At 45.1% G+C, this 15358-nt stretch overlaps 1 protein-coding gene across 2 annotated transcripts in view; it reads left to right on the top strand.

Moving 5' to 3' along the window:
- Positions 1 to 15358, top strand: part of SPPL2A (signal peptide peptidase like 2A) — a 51402-nt gene that overhangs the window by 29751 nt on the left and 6293 nt on the right. Inside the window, exons 11-15 of one of the 2 annotated variants that reach the window (XM_056135403.1) lie at positions 1279 to 1335; positions 1528 to 1581; positions 2092 to 2194; positions 8893 to 8967; positions 12429 to 12589. In XM_056135403.1, the coding sequence (XP_055991378.1) occupies positions 1279 to 1335; positions 1528 to 1581; positions 2092 to 2194; positions 8893 to 8967; positions 12429 to 12589 (450 nt within the window). The remainder of the gene's footprint in view (positions 1 to 1278; positions 1336 to 1527; positions 1582 to 2091; positions 2195 to 8892; positions 8968 to 12428; positions 12590 to 15358) is intronic. The other variant, XM_056135405.1, reaches the window with a different exon arrangement.

Here is a 15358-nt window from a genome sequence, read left to right as displayed (position 1 = left end):
ATTCATTGTTACTGCTGAAAATGAGGAAGGTACAGGGTGTGAATAAGATGTCTTTGAGGTGGGGCCGGAACAATAGTACAGTATTTGGGAATAGTACAGTGATTGGTACATTTGCCTGTTTGCCTTGCACATGCCGACCCAGGTATCCACCAAGCCCTGCCAGGTCTGGCCCCAAACAAAAACTGTAGAGTCCATTGTATGTGGCCTAAGTAAATGCATTTAAAATTGATCATGGCAGAGGGGCTGGAGAGATAGTACAGCAGGCAGGCACTTGACTTTAATGCGGCCGAGCCGGGTTTGATCCTGGCATACCATATGGTCCTTCAAGTCCTGCCAAGAGTGATCCCCGAGCGTAGACCCAGGTGTAGGCCCTGAGCATAACTGGGTGTGACCCCCCAAACAAACAAAATTTTACAGCCTGCTAGAGGCCTAGGTTTGCTCTCAGGCACTGCATGGTGGGTGCCCTGAGCACCTCTGAGAGCAGACACTGAGAACTGACCCAGGAGTAGCCCCCAACAAAAACTGTAAGCACCCATTACATATGCTACAGATGAGTGTGTGAGGATAAATAAGTGCTCAGCTTCACTTGAATAGTGTGTGTGTGTGTGTGTGTGTGTGTGTGTGTGTGTGTGTGTTTGAGAGAGAGAGAGGAGGGAGGGAGAGAGAGAGAGAGAGAGAGAGAGAGAGAGAGAGAGAGAGAGCCATGTACAAGGTGGATTTGACTTTATTTGTTAATTTACTTTGATTTTTGTGATGCCAGGAATCAAACCCGGGGCCCATACAGGCAAAGCCAAGTTCCCTATCACTAAGCTACATCCTCCGCCCTCTTTTTATTTTTTATTTAAAACAAACAAACAAACAAACAACAACAACAACAAAAAGAATTTAGGGGCCTGAGAGATAGACCGGTGTGTTAACCATTTATCAGGTCTATTACCTGGAACCACATATGTTTCCCCCCAGTCCACCAGAAGTGATGCCTGAGCACAGAGCCAGGATTAAACCCTGAGCACTGCCAAGTGTGGCCCCAAAACCAGAAACGTTTTTTAGTCCTGCCCCCACCCTGCCTTGCCATTGTTGTTGTTGCTGCTGCTGCTGCTGATGTCGTTGTAATGACTTGGGGTCTCACATTGGACTCACACATCACACTCTTGGCCCAGGCTCTCACTGAGCTCTGCACTAGTTTACAGTAGACACGGGATCCAGCTACCCTCACAGACTGGCAGGTTCCATTCTCAATGACTGGACAGTTTCTTTCCTCTTTCTTCTCGATTTTAGAATGGCCAGAGTGTCCTGGTCGAAGTTGCAGATGGACCTGTCGGAAGTCAGGAAAAGGTAGGAATGGGAATCCTTCCCCGCGCCTGCCAATGTCTCAGTGAGCTACGTCAATAGCTTTGACTTCCTGTATAGTCTGTTGGTCTCATAGTGCACTTGAAGGTATTGTGAAACGTTATTCCTCACAAAAATCGGCCCTGTGCTTAGTTATTCTCAGTCATTAAATGCCTGTTGACTTGGGTTTCATCCTAGAATGATGGAAACTTGGTGGAAGCCACTGCTCAGCCCTCAGCTCCCCATGAGAAAGTAAGGATTGTGTTTCAGATGTGTTCACTGGACTTTACATCGTGCCCTCCTCTGAGACAGGACTCTTCTTTGGGAGAAACAAATTCAGATTCTTTAAAAAAAGAAAAAAAAACAACAGAAACCTATCTTAAGACCTGAGTCCTGTTTTTGGTAAAACTGGGGGGAAAGGTTAGCTGTGGGGATAATGGATAGTACTATTGACCCAACATGTGTGTTGGGTTTCATTTTTCCAAAACCACAATGTTTTTGTCAAACTTTCTATACATATTCAAATATATTCAATACATATTCAATGTTTTTGTCAAACTTTCTATACATATTCAAATATATATATGTATATATATACACACGTATAGGTTAATGTTATCTGATTTCACATACTTCTAAGATTTAAGTTTTTATATGATAAAATAGTTATTCTAACATCAATCCTTCTCTCTCTAAGAGACATTGGTTAAAAGTCTTGAAAAGTCTTGTTACTGCTTTTTAAAACAAAAAATTTTATTACAGATACCGATACTCATCAAGGTTCCAAAGCCGGCCTTCTTCTCAGTAATGAGTATGTGCTCCATATCATTCTCATTGGTGGGTTTTGGAGACATAGTTGTGCCAGGTAAGCAGTATTTTGTGGTTTTTTCGGCAAAAGCATACTGACCTTAAGCATATCCAGAGATGTCGTATAGTGGGGAGGGCACTTACCTTGCATGTGGCTAGCCAGGGTTTGATCCCCAACACCCCGTATGGTCCTATGAGCACCGCCAGGAGTAAGTCTTGAGCATTGCTGGGTGTGGCCCAAGAACAAACCAAAAACTGATCAACTCTTTTTAAAAATATTTCTGGCTATAGCTAAAGCTGAAATCAATAACAAAGACAGGAAAATCATTTGAGGGCCAGGGAGATAGAGCAGTGAGTCATATGACTGACCTAGGTTCTGTTCTGTGAATATCCCCAGGAGTGAGTCATGAGCACAGAACTAGGAGTAAGGCCTGAGCACTGCCAGGTGTGGTGCATCCCCCCCAATCATTTGAGGGGTTGAAGATAAAACCCAAGTGATGGAAATGACTGAAGTATGTTTCCAATGGCCAAAGACCAGAAAGTTTCTTAGAAGAAACCAATAGGATCAGTTTGACCTTCCCCAAGGAAGTCTGAGGGTGTATCTGAAAATATTTTATCAGAGACTGTGGGTAGGACACTTGTCTTACACATGAACAACCTAGGTCAAATCTCCAGCATCCATATGGTCCCCAAGCCCCACCAAGGAGTGATTCCTAAGCGCAGAGGCAGGGGTAAGTCCTGAGCACCCCTGGGTGTGGCCTCCAAACAAAAAACGTTTTTTTTTTCTTCAAGTTGATCTTAATAATAACAAAATTCTACAATTTCCGCTACTTCTCCTTTTAATTCTTAAGAATTCTCCTTCGAATTCTTAAGTTTTAGGGAAAGTGGTTCTGGTGTGCTGGGCAAGATCATGACATGCTCTCAGGCAAGAGGAAAAACAGCTGAAGATCGCCCTGTAAGACTCTGCAGTACAGAAATGTAGACAGAGCATGTGGTGGGCTCTCTCAGCTCCAGCATAACTCTGTTATTGCCTTTCTTTTCTCACTGGGCTCTGTGTGTGATGAACTCTGTCCCCAGCCAGTAACAGAAGTCATGAATAATGGTCCAGTCAGATGAGTTTGCCCATTTGTACTTCTTTCCTCAGTTTTCCTGTATACCAGCTGCTGGATAGGTCAAGAGAACTGCCTCTTCTGAAGAGTCTCTTCATTTGCTTAGTAAAGCCGAATAGAGACCGATAAGCTAACATTGTTGCTTTGTGAGTTGGCATAGCAAAGTCCAGTGTAGCAACTCCGAGTTCACTGAGTTTCCTTTCTCCTAACTGATAGAGAAAGTGTTCTATTGAGTAACCTCAATGTTTCCTGAATACCTTTAAACGGACTCCTAATTTCCCAGTTCTGTGCCAAGTACTAAATAGATAGCATGTATGTTGCACTTAGAAAAGAACTGTTAGAAATGCCAGATTATGGGGGAGACAGCTCGAAGGACTAGGAGAGCGTGCTTTGCATGCAGGAGCCCCAGGTTTGATCCCTGTCACCGCACAGTTCCCTGAGAACTGTTGTGAGTCAGGAATGGCCTGTGAGCACTGCTGGGCGTGGCTCCCAAACAAACGAATGATTATATAGCTATTACCTTTTCTTTTTTGGAGGGAGCCCTCTCCACCCCAAGGATCTCTCTAGGAGCTACTCACCCAGTGTAATCTGATGGTCTGGCACTTATGCACGGAGAAGAGGTCCTACATATTACAGTCTTGAAGTAAATGTTGAAGGTACCAGATAGAAACATTTCCTCAAAGAGCAGAGATTTTGACAATACCAGCCTTAGTTCTAAAAGCTAAATATTTTTGGAGGAGAGGGAAATGCCACAGTGGGTTTGGGCCATACCCAGCAGTGCTCAGGGCTACTCCTGACTCCGTGCTTAGGAGTCACTCCTGGTGATGCTCAAGGGACCGTATGTGATGCTAAGGATCAAACCCACGTCAGCTGCATGCAAGACATGAGCCTTCAGAGACTGGAGCGATAGCACAGCAGGTAGGGCGTTTGCCTTGCACGCGGCCAACCCGGGTTCAATTCCCAGTATCCCATATGGTCCCCCGAGCACCGCCAGGAGTAATTCCTGAGTGCAGAGCCAGGACTAACCCCTGTGCATTGCCAGGTGTGACCCAAAAAGCAAAAAAAAAAAAAAAGATATGAGCCTTCATCTCTCTGACCCCAAAAATTATATTAAAGAAAAATTTTTTCAGGGCAAAAAATGTGGTTATAGAGCAAGTATAATAAGAATAGCATGGAGCTATCAAGAAACTTAATTTGATGAACTAAGTAGAGACCAAATGAATTCATTTAAGCAAACAATAAAGATAGGAAAATAATTTTGTGATTTGAAATCATTAAATATTATTCTTGCTGTTTCATATCAATGTCATGATCCTCCCGTTGTTGATCAATTTGCTCGATCTGGGCCCAGTAACGTCTCCATTGGAGACTTGTTGTTATTGTGTTTGGCATATCGAATACATCACGGGGAGCTTGCCAGGCTCTGCCGTGCGGGCGAGATACTCTCGGTAGCTTGCCAGGCTCTCCGAGAGGGGTGGAGGAATGGAACTTGGGTTGGCCATATTGGCAGCGTGCAAGGCAAACACCCTACCACTGTGCTATATCAGTGTCAGTGTGTCGTAAATAGAACCTGAGATTTCCTTGGAGAGGTTCAAGAGAAATAGGTACTGAGATGGTTATTCTGCAAACTTGCATGACTGTGCATGAGACGTAAGGGAGACATCTTCAGTGCCAGTTTAAAAATGAACATGAGGCAGCACATGATCGACCTGTCTTTGGTCAGCAGCCTCTATAGTCCCCCAAGCCCACCAGGAGGGATCCTTGCATGAAAAGCCAAGAGTAAGCCTAGGCCTGCCACCACCACCGACCTCCTCCCCCCCAAAAAAGAAAAATTTAAATGTGCATGACAGGGCTCACTCTTCAAACCCATGGTCTCCTTTGGACACATATCTCAGGTTCTATCTTGCTTGCTTGTCTGTGTTTCTTTGCCTGTTTCCACTCTGGAGAAGCCCGTGTTCCCTCTTGAACACATTTCCCCATTCTCTCCTCTCACATCTTTCCAAGCTACCTGTGTTCACTCAAAACTACCTTGCTTCACTAAAAAAATACATTAGAATGAACATGAGAACCCAAGAGTACAGGAGTAAGACACTTATCTCACACGAGATTTTATCCCCACTATCAAATATGGTGGCCATGGCACAGCCGGATGTGACTCCAAAACCAAAAATAAATAGATAAGTAAAACTAAATTTTAAAGCTTTAAATGTGCTTGACAATCACTTCATGCTTCTGTTTTATTTTGTTCTGGGACCACACGTAGTTCAGCTCAGACTGTCTCAGGGATCATGCCTGGAAGTGCTCGGGTGACCATATGGGATGTTGGCGGTCAAACCCAGGTCGACAGTGTGAAAGGCAGACACCCTGCCCACTCTACTATCTCTCTGGTCCCATCATACAATTACTTTTTTTTCTTTAATTGAATCATTGTGACCATCATAGAGTTTCTTAATGCTACATTTTAAGAAAAATTCTCACCTGTCCCGGTGGTGAGTGACTCTGAGCACGGCTGCTGGTCTGTGGCCTGGTACCCATCTGCAGGCATTCAAACAACCGAGAGCCATGGCTCTACACCAAAGACAGAGATAAGCAGAACTTTTCTCCCAATAGCAGCAGGATCCATGTCCTTCTCACATACACACGGGATTTGTTTTCAATGCTGGATTATATGTTAGGGCACAAAACAAATCTCTGAAACAGAAGAGGATGCTTGCTCGAAGAACCAGAGCAAACGGGGCCGCAGCCATAGTACAGCCAGCAGAGCATTTGCCTTGCACGCAGCCAGCACGGGTTCCATCCGTGGCGTTCCATATGGTCTACCGTGCACCGCCAGGAGTCACCCCTTAGTACTGCCAGAATATATAAATGAATAATATGAACAAAAATTTAAAAAGAAAAAGAACTGGAGCAGATGCATTGCATGTGGGAGCTCCAGACTCGAACGCTGGCACCATTAATCCTAAAATCCACTAGGGTCAGCACCTGAAAGTAGCCCCTAAGCACTGCTGGGCGAAACCCGACACCTCCACTTCAGCAAGTTTAAGAATGTTGGATCAGGGCCTGGAGAGATAGTCCAGTGGGTAGGGCACTTGCCTTACATGCAGCTGACCTGGGTTCGATCCCTGACATCCCATTTGGTCCCTCGAGCACCACCAGGAGTGATTCCTGAGCATAGAGCCAGGAGTAACCCCTGAGTATCAGGAGGTGTGACCCCAAAACCAAAAGAAAAATTTAAAAAGTTGGAATAATTAATACATTTTCTGACCACAGTAGGCTGAAACTAGAAAGTAGTAACAGGAGGAAACTAGAAAGCTCACACAAATATTCCGGAACAACCAGTGGCTCTATTAAATATTAACAGGGAGTGTCTTGGCATAGTTCGTTGATAGAACACCTGCCTTTCACACCCGCTTGCGAGTTCAGTCCTGGGCAGTGTGCCACGTGCCGAGTGTTATCCGGGCAGCAGAATCTTTTGGCGTCCGTAATACCACAATAAAGTGTGCAGTCTGGTACATGCTGAAACCAGATTTTTTTTAAGCAGGGCATGGGGGGAGAGCACTGCAGCTAAAAGTGTGCTGTCCTCAGCGAGCGCGACCAGAACAAATGTGCAACCCCAAGAAAGCAATGCACCCAAAGTATGGCAGCATTGCCACCAACTATGTGCACACCCCCTCACCGCTCCCAAACCACGCCACCACCACCACCATCATCTTTGCAACAAAGGGAAGGGTGGAGTTAAAAGGTGCCCTCAGGGGGCTGGAGCGATAGCACAGCAGGTAGGGCGGTTGCCTTGCATGTGGCCGAGGGTTCGATTCCCAGCATCCCATATGGTCCCCCGAGCACCACCAGGAGTAATTCCTGAGTGCGGAGCCAGGAATAACCCTTGAGTATTGCCAGGTGTGACTCAAAAAGAAAAAAAAGAAAGAAACAAAAGGTATCTTCAAGCAGGTTGGAGGGGGAAAAGGGGAGGCACGCGGAGCGATCATACAAAGGGTAGGGTGATCATACAAAGGGTAGGGCGTTGTTTGCCTTGCTCGTGGTCCACCCAGGTTTGGGCCCTGGCACCCCCAGGAATGATCCCTGAGTGCAGACCTAGGAGTAGGCCCTAAGGAACAACTCAAAAATTTTGCTAATTTAAAAATTATTTTCCGTTTCCTGTTTTTGTTTCAAACCCTGACATCCCATTTGGTCCCTTGAGCACATCCAGGAGTAATTCTTGAGCACAGAGCCAGGCATAATCCCTAAGCATCGCAGGGTATGAGCCCCGAACAAAAAACAACAAACAAATTTAGAGTGATCTCAGATGGTCTAATTGTACATCTCAAAGAACTAGAAAAAGAAAAGTCTAAAATTACCAGAAAGGAGCAACCAATAAATATTAGAACAAAAATAGGAAACAGAAAAATAATTTTTAAATTAGCAAAATTTTTGAGTTGGTTCTTCGGAAAGATTAACAAAATTGACAAAATTTCACTAGACTAACCAAAGAAATACAGAGGGAACCCAAATCAGTAAAATTATAAATGAAAGAAAAGATACAATAATACAAAAGAAATATTAAGGCTTTTTTCCCCTAGGGCTGTAGAAATGGTATGGGAAAATAGCAAGACATTGGTCTTGCACTTGGCCGACCCAGTTCGATCCCTGGCACCACCTACGGTCCTTTGAATTCTGCCAGGAATTATTCCTGGGCACAGAGCCAGGGGTAAGGAGAAAGCCCTGAGCACCACCAGGTCTGGCCCCACAACCAAAAAATAAGTTTTCTTCATACATAATATGGACCATTAAGCATCTAATAAAAATCAAGATTTTGGTTTTGAAGGACAATAGAATCAAGGGCCAGAAAGACCAGTCCACGGTTGGAAGCTTGCCACAAGTGGCAGCCAGTGTGGGCAGTTAGGATAGAGAAGAGACTATCATGACAATGATGGTTGGAAATGGTAACTCTGGACTAGAACTGAGAGCTGAAAGTAGGTGAAGAGACAAGCAAGATAACCTCTCGATACCTGTATGCAAACCATAATGCCAAAAGGAAAGAGAGAAAAGGGGAGAGAGAAGAGAAAAGTGCCTGCCGTAGAGGCAGGCTGGATGGGGACACGGGGGTGGGGGTGGGGCACTGGCAGGAAACTGGGGACATTGTGGTGAGAAATGTACACTGGTGCAGGGACAGGTGTTGGAACATTATGTGACTGAAACCCAATCAGGAATAGTTTTGTAACTATCTCACGGTGATTCAATAAAAGTAAAAGTTTTAGAAAAGATTTTTGGTTTGGTTTGGGGACCACACCTGGTGGTGTTCAGGGATTACTCCTGGGTTTGTGCTCAGGAATCACCCCAGGGTTGCTCAGGAGACTATATGAGGTGCCAGGGATTGAACTCAGGTCAGCTGTATGCAAAGCCTTGTCCACTCTGCTATCTTTGACTCCTAAACAAACAAAAAAAAATCAGGATTTTAAAATTGTCCAATGGCTTGGGAAAATGTCTAACTATTAAGTTAAAAAAGCAAATAAAATTTTCCTGTAATGAGATACTTTAATGTTTTTATGATGTAAACAAAGGTTAAATAAATAACATATATTGATGTCGTAAATAAGAGTTGAGCTTGTGTTGGTGTTTTAAGAAAATAATGCAGAATGTTTCATTACAGGTTTATTGATTGCATACTGTAGAAGATTTGATGTGCAGAATGGTTCTTCTATGTACTATGTTTCTACCACAATTGGTAATTGTTTTTATTATTTTTTAAAGTTTTCTTAATTTATTTCCATGAAGTTGTTCACAATAATGGATTACATTCAATATTTTGACACCAGTCTCACCACCATTACACCTTCCCACCACCATTATTTTGAATTTTCCCGCCACCACTCACACCTACCAAAAAGGCATATGCTAGATAATTTATTGTGTATTGCATGTTATGAGTAATATAGGATGTTTTTAGATAATTAGGGTTTGGAGAAATCTCTGCAGTGAGCTGCTCGGTTCCAGGATTCTTGTGTGTCTCTGGTCATGGCCATTAAGGAGCTTACATAGCAGTGGGAGGCAGTTTGTAGGCATGACATCCAGGGTCCAGTAGGGGTGGGGAAGGTGAGAGGGACCAGCCCTTCCCCTATCCCTTGAGGCCTGGAGTTTGCAGTCACTGGTCCTGCGTACCTGGGCTTCTCATTGGGTTCTGGAAGTTGGCAGCCACCGGTGGAGGGACGATGCCTGCTCCCATCTGAGGCACCCCAGTGAATTTGGCCTGGTGTAAGTTCCAGAGGCATCTCTGCAGCGAGCTGCTGGCTTCCGAGATTCTTTTTTTTTTGGGGGGGGGGTCACACCTGGCGATGCTCAGGGGTTAGTCCTGGCTCTGCACTCAGGAATTACTCCTGGCAGTGCTCAGGGGACCATATGGGATGCTGGGATTCGAACCCTGTTCGGCTGCATGCAAGGCAAACACCCTACCCGCTGTGCTATCACTCTAGCCCCCGAGATTCTTTTATGCGTCTTGTTGTTATTATTATTATAATGATGATGGTGATGATGATGTAGTATTGCCTTTAAAAAGAGAGAGGTCTGAAAATAAGGGCCAGATGGCCTGGATTGTAATTCTGCTCTATTTATAAGACAAGATTTTGGGTTTTTTTTCTCTCCACTATAAGGACAGTTGGGATCAGGGAGATGACTCAAAGGGCATGAGCAAGTGCTTTCTGTGTCAGAGCCAAGGCTCCAGTCCCAGTGTGGTCCCCCCACCACACACACACACACACACACACACACACACACAGAGAGAGAGAGAGAGCAGTGGTAATTATACTTCCTGTCGATATCACAGCATTAGTGAGGTTTAAAAAGGAAATTGCCTGAAATATCACCAGGTGAAGCCTTCAAGACCCCAGGATAGCCAGAAGTGGCCTTCCTGGTCTTCCCCGCTCAGCAGAATCACATCACCATGCCTATCACTGAAGCATTCTGCATGGCTAAATATCACTGGGAGGGGCTGTTAAAGGCCTGAGCATTGCCCTGAGAGACATGCCCGCCAAAAATGTGAAAATGATATCTAAGAGGAAAGCATTTAAGGGCCCAGAACAATAGTACAGTGTGGAGGGTGCTTACCTTGCCCAGTTCAATCGCCGGCACCCCTTGCAGTCCCCTTAGCTCTGCCAGGAATGATTTCCGAGTCCAGAACCAGGAGTAACCCCTGAGCTTAGCTGGATATGGCCCCAAAATAAATAAAAAAGGGTAAATTCGAGTCTGGGCTACAGAAATACTAAAAAGGTCTAAAGCATGTTTTTGTTTGTTTGTTTGTTTGTGTGTTACTTGGGTTCTATCCCTAGCACTACCTGATCCCTCAAGGCGTGGCCCCCAAAACATAATAGAAAGCAAGGCAAAGAAGAATACTATTTGATGCTCTATATAAACATCTGAAGTCAATATTTTCCAAAGCCCTGTCGTGGTAATTGTGTAAATGAACCTACGGCACACACCATCTCACCTTGTAGAACAGAAGCAGTTGTCATGTATGTCTCTATTTCTAACACTGAGTGAGTACAGGCAAGAGTGGGACGCAAGCCAAAAAACACTTTGCCGTTTCTCAATATATCACTAGATCACTAGCCGTTTGAAAGGGCACATCCACTTAGATGCTGTTCTAGCAAGGTTTTCAATTCATGGTGGATTTTAAAATGTATATTAGGGGCTGGAGTGATAGCACAGCGGGTAGGGCGTTTGCCTTGCATGCAGCCAACATGGCCAACACGGGTTCGATTCCCAGCATCCCATATGGTCCCCCGAGCACCGCCAGGAGCAATTCCTGAGTGCATGAGCCAGGAGTGACCCCTGAGCATCGCCGGGTGTGACCCAAAAAAGAAAAAAAAAACCAAAATGTATATTAGGGGGCCAGGAGGGAGCGCAGAGGACTAACGTGTGTACTTGGTGTGGCAGAGTCCCAAATTTGAGCCCTTGCACTGCATGTCCTCCCACGCAGTGCTGGGGAGCTCTCTCTCCCCCGGTTGAAAAATAAAATGTTTGTTAGTGATAGAGAAAGATGTTGGCTAGAAATCAGTACCCTGGCAGCAAAGGATAAGCTAAGAGAGTAAACAGAAGAATGAGAAAACCATGTGGAAATGCCCGCTGCCATTTGTCACAGTAATCCTTCAGGGTGGTGTGTTCAGGGTGTGAGTCCAGCACCAGATGACGTGAGGGAGTCAAATAATACTCCGTGAAAAGTAGATGAGTGGAAATGTCTGTCAGTGCCACTGTGTGACTTAATCTGCCTGATCCATCGTAGCTTCCTTTGTAAAACCCTTAGGAGGTTGATTAAATGTCGGCTACATTCCCTCTAGCTCCAATAATCTGAGATTCTAATGCTCATAATGAGACCCTGAGTCATTAAAAAATGATCATATGAGAGCTAGAGTGATAGTACAGGGGGTAGGGCATTTGCTTTGCACACAGTTGACCTAGTCTTAATCCCCAGCACCCCATGTGGTCCCTCAAGTCAGCCAGGAGTGATCCCTGAGTGCAGAGCCAGGAGTAAGCCCTGAGCACTGCTGGGTATGGCCCGAGAGACAGACAGACAAACAGACAGATGATCATGTGATATTTGGTGTGATCTTACAGAAGATTAAGAAACCTCTACTCTATTAGGGAGAAGCAGCCCAGGAAGTCTATACCTTATGTTAGCAAGACTTTTCAAAATGACATGTACCCATAGGCACAGGTTTTGATTACCCAAGATAGGAAGCAACTCAACACTGTTTTTGTTCTGTGGGGTTTGTTTGTTTGTTTGTTTGTTTGTTTTTTGCAGAGGGTTGGGGGGCGCACCTGGCAGTGCTCAGGACATACTCCTGGTTCTGTACTTAAGTATCATTTCTGTGGGGCTGAGAGAACCAGAAGTGCCTTAACCCCTGTACTGTCTCTCTCGCCCCAATTCTGAACCCTGAACAGTGTCAGAATTGAGGCTTTCTTGAATTATTACATCGGTGATCAGCTGCTACTGAAGTACTGTTTTTTGATGTTCTTTAGAATATTCCTACTGATTACTGTCCAGGAAAACTAGGAAACTTTGAAACCAAGTCATAGGGCCAGAATTTTCCAGAAATAGATGAAATCTAATACTTTAGTGAGAGAGTTAAAAATCCATCTTTGGTTGCACATGGAAATGACTGGTGTGTGGTATTCTTGTTATTCTTCTTACAGCCTATGCTGTTGGAATGGTCATCACGTTTGTCGCCTTGGTGCTGATGGACAAGGGACAACCCGCTCTCCTTTATTTAGTACCTTGCACACTCACTACTGCTGCAGTTGTTGCTTGGATACGTAAGGAGATGGAAAAGTTCTGGAAAGGTAGCAGCTATCAGGTATGTGCTTATACTTCAGTTACCAAGTTATTTTATGACGTAGTTTGGTGACTAACCTCGACTGGGAGCTACCTATATATAGCAAAGCCTTATATGCCAAAAGGTTACCTCGGCCCTGTGCAGATCCGAAGTTTTTTTCCACTGCTTCTTCTTTTTCTGTCCATCTGCTTCCCCATTGGGTCCCCTCCCCTCTTCTGTCTGATGCCAAAATCCTGGTGTGTGACTCAAGGTGAAATCACCACAGAGCTGTGGAAGGACGTCAGGGCAAAGCAAAGCAGCAGCCTTCAGTGTGACTTTTCTGAATGTCCACAAGGAAAGTTGACTTTATGAAAGATAAAACTCTTTGCTTAAATTGGCACTGAGTTTGAAACAGAAACCAGCTATTCATAGTAAGAATCTCAGGCCCCCAGGCCCTGCTCGGAACATCTCTGCCCAGCCCCCTCCCAAAATGCTTATCTTTGCGGGGCGGGGGAGGGTGGTGTTAAAAATGGGGTCTGCTTCACAGCAGCTGCCTCTAAAGGGGAGGGTCGCTGGACGCAAAGCGAGAACAGATGACCCAGAGAGCAGACCCAGGGTCTGCATGACACGGCAGACACTTGATCATAGGAAAGTTCAAATTTAAGGCGTCCAGAAAGGGTGAAACAGTGTTGGTTCTCGGTTCTCACTTTTGTAAGTGTGATGTCATAATTTTATTAGGAAAGCTGTTCAGAATGCAGAAGAACACAGAATAACAAAAAGCATGGAGTTTGGTGCTATACTGCCTCCGTTTGAATTCTGAGTTTTATTCATTATTAGCTGTATGACCTTAGGAAGTCACTTAGTGTTTTAGTGCCTCAGTTTCCCCCAATGTAAAATTTCACAGGGTTGTTGTAATGTATACAGATTACTCATTATGGAGATGCTCTAGCGAGCCCCGCCAGCGGTCGGTCGGGAGCGAGACAGGAGAACCCCCACCGAACGCCGCCCCCCCCCCCCACACGATAGCACAGCGGGTAGGGCGTTTGCTTTGCACGCAGTCAACATGACCGTCGCGAGTTCGATTCCTCCGTCCCTCTCGGAGAGCCCGGCAAGCTACCGAGAGTATCTCGGCCCCACAGCAGAGCCTGGCAAGCTACCTGTGATGTATTTGATATGCCAAACACAGTAACAACAAGTCTCATGATAGAGATGTTACTGGGCCCGCTCGAGCAAATCGATGACAACGGGAGGACTGTGACTGACTGTGACTGACTCATTATGGAGATTGACATAATCACTATAAATGTGTTTGATACAATTGTAGGAATTGAGTTTTGTGGTTTGTTGATTTTGGTTTATTGGTTGGTCGGTTGGTTGGTTGGTTATTTTTCAATGCAGTAACTAGATAACCATTTTCTTGACTTGGAGAGTAAAACTCTGGGTCTCTGTTTAACATGACTACTTTGACTTATTTGTAAAGATCTTGGATAGCGGGCCAGGGAGAGGGCTCAGGGTGCTGAGCATGTATTTTGCATGCCCGTGGCTCTCCAGAGAACAACTCTGAACTCTGTTCTTGGAGTAGTGGTCTCTGACAAATACAGCTGAGCGAGTGCAGAGCTTCAGTGAGTGTCTGAGAGCAGGCCCCGGAGCAGGGGGAGAAACAGATTAATTGCAAGCATTTTCCTACCGTGTGCTGCATTTTGCAGTACAGAGGATGGACATTTTCAGAATCTTTAAACAAGTTAGTTGGGACGTATAATAAACCACTGCCAAGAAACAGGCATCTTGGCTTTCTGGAGAACTGTCAATTTCAGAAGCTACAGAATATGGTACCTTCATAAAATCATTCCCCCATTAATGTGAAAAAGAATATTTCTTGTTTTTTTTTTTTTCCTTTCCTGCGTCCCACTCCGCAATGTTCAGGGGTTACTCCTGGCTCTGCACTCAGAAATCACTCCTGGCGGGATTTGGGGGATCATATGGAGTGCAGGTATTGAACCCAGGTCAGCCACATGCAGGGCAAATACCCACCTGCTGTACTGTCGCTCCAGTCCCTTTTGGTGCTTTTATCTTGTTTCTAAAGTCAAATTTTAGCTCAAATGAGAGGTAGTATATTAGCAGTTTGGGCATCAATTCTGGCAGGTTTCTTCCTCTGCCAACCGTCACCTCATCTGTAAAATAAGGTTGAATCTCCAGGCAGGTAGAAGAATCTGTGTCACAGGGTTGTGGGCCAGCCCAGAATGTGGCAAGGTGGGTGCGTTTGAAACTAGGCGGAGGCTTTGAAAGGAGCTCAGGGAACCTTAGCATGCCCAGTCGACAGAAGGGGTGTGGGCTTGGAGTGGAGCAGAAGGGTCTGGAGACTTGGTCCTGAAAACTATCCTTAGGAAGTTAGAAGTGACTGGTTCTTTTCTGAGCCTTTTCCTCCTGTACAGTGCCTTGATTATCGTCAGCTGCTGTCTCTGTACAAAACTTACATAAGGCCCAGTTCAAAATTGGCCTTTGCCAATTGGATTTCCAAGGGTTTTCCAATTGAAGTTGGGGTTCACCTTTTCGATTTGGAGATGCAGGTAGAAGCTCTACTTTGAATATTAACTTCTATGTAGATATCAGGGCTTACTCGTGGCTCTGCAATCAGGAATTACTGCTGCTGATGCTCAGAGGACCATCTGTGGCGCTGGGGATCAAAGCTGGGTCATCCGCATGCAAGGCAAAACACCCTATCCGCTGTACTGTGGCTCTGGCACCATAATCCCTGTTTTAAGTGTTTTCCATACTGTGAAATTCTCAGTTTTGGAAAACAGTTACAGAAAT

Source organism: Sorex fumeus, unplaced genomic scaffold, assembly GCF_029834395.1.
Source record: "Sorex fumeus unplaced genomic scaffold, SorFum_2.1 ptg000111l, whole genome shotgun sequence".
Taxonomy (NCBI): domain Eukaryota; kingdom Metazoa; phylum Chordata; class Mammalia; order Eulipotyphla; family Soricidae; genus Sorex; species Sorex fumeus.
The sequence above is the reverse complement of the archived record's forward strand: the minus strand, read 5'-3'. Positions and strand labels throughout refer to the sequence as shown.